This window comes from Monopterus albus, unplaced genomic scaffold, assembly GCF_001952655.1.
Source record: "Monopterus albus unplaced genomic scaffold, M_albus_1.0 scaffold87.1, whole genome shotgun sequence".
In the NCBI taxonomy this organism is placed as follows: domain Eukaryota; kingdom Metazoa; phylum Chordata; class Actinopteri; order Synbranchiformes; family Synbranchidae; genus Monopterus; species Monopterus albus.
In genome coordinates, this window is record NW_018127967.1 from 1,196,782 (window position 1) to 1,198,453 (window position 1,672).

Below are 1,672 nucleotides of genomic sequence, written 5' to 3' on the forward strand. Positions count from 1 at the left end.
TATAGGGAACAGATCAAACTCATTTAATAGTTCTACACCTGAATGAAAGTGAAAGTGTGAAGATCGTAATGTAGTTAATTTACATAAAGTATTTTTATTTGATTAAAAAAGGCCTAATCAGAATTTTCCATACTTTCCTAGACTAGTCAGATTTGGCATCGTACTGGGCATTTTTGGACCAATAACCTTTCTAAAAGTCTGTCTATGGGCCGTGTTACCACAGTTATGACAGGTTTTCCTCTAACACTACAGTTTATTGTGATTTTAATTTTTATGTTAATGTTAGCATTTTAATTTTTATGTTAACGTTAGCAGCTTCCCCATCACAGCTGAGAAAGAGGTGGACAGGGGGAAGGAAGGCAGAGTCCACACGCCTGCGTGGCCTGACGATGGTAGGAGGAGCTGCAGACTACCAGCACAGCACTGACTGAGGCGGCGCACGTAGACTGGGGATAGAGGAGAGGAGAAGAGTCAACGGAGTTCATTATTAGTAAAACAACACCATCATTTTAAATACTTGTTTTACTAAGTTGGTTTTTCACAGCAGTAATTAAAAAAATGGGGAACCGGGTCGCTCGTGAGGACTTCGAATGGGTGTATACGGACCAGCCACATGCAGACAGAAGGAAAGAGATTCTGGGTGAGCTTTTGTATTCTTTAGGGGAAAAAATCTTTGCTGTAACGGTAGTTAACTGAAATATTTGACTTACCTGGGTGGCTATTTCGATTATACTAACGTTAGCTAATGATATATATGCACAACCACTATAGTAGTTAGTTGACTCGGTTTGCTAATGTTACTAACGCTAAGCTAACGGTCCCATATCCGCCAGTTTATTTGCCAGAAGACCTTTAGCCAGCTGACCTAATTTAATGTCTAATGTCGGTGAACAGTTTAATTGCTAAGCCATTTATATTGACTGCTAATCATTATACTGTTATTAAAACATATGCGTGCACATACTAGTTGCAGATAGCTTAATTGCCGCTAACTAGCGGTGTACAGTCACCGAAGTTGCTTCGCCACTCCTTGAAACGATACAGCGTTAGTGCTATCTTAACTCGGTGACACTGCCATAACGTAGCGGTTTCACTTTACGTGTCGCCATAGATGGACTCACTCTAACGGAAGAGGAGAGCAACGCTAGCATGACAATGAGGCCATGTGTTACAAATGTCTCCGTATAAAGCGTTTCTTCCGCTTTTGAGAGATGTAGCCAGACTCATAACTAAGAAATGTATATGTAATATATGTTTACTGTAACTTAGCAAACTTTGCAGGGTATCTCAAATATTAACACATTTTTAAAAGTTTCTCTGCAACGCATAAAACTTGAGCGTCACTATTTAATTAAATATTAGAATAGAGCATAGTAAGGTTTTTCTGGGAAGAAGAGTGAGGAGACCAGCGCTGGTCTTTTTTCCTCTCTTATTTTCACCACCACAAACCATGATGTCACTTTACCTGTACAGGTATGTGCCAAAAAATTTGAATATCGAGGAAAAGTCCATTTATTTCAATAATTTGTTTCAAAAAGTGAAACTTGTATGTTATATTAGTTCACTACACACAAAGTGAAATATTTCAAGCCTTTATTTGTTTCAATTTTGATGATTATGGATTAAAGACAAAAAAAAACCCCAAATCCAGTATTTCACAAAATTAGAATAT

The 1,672-nt window shown here is 38.0% G+C and overlaps 1 protein-coding gene across 1 annotated transcript in view; it reads left to right on the top strand.

Moving 5' to 3' along the window:
* The first annotated feature begins 319 nt into the window (after positions 1-319).
* Positions 320-1,672, top strand: part of degs1 (delta(4)-desaturase, sphingolipid 1) — a 12,482-nt gene continuing 11,129 nt past the window's right edge. The window contains exon 1 of the mRNA XM_020607586.1: positions 320-640. Within this exon, the coding sequence (XP_020463242.1) occupies positions 559-640 (82 nt within the window). The 5' untranslated portion in view covers positions 320-558. The remainder of the gene's footprint in view (positions 641-1,672) is intronic.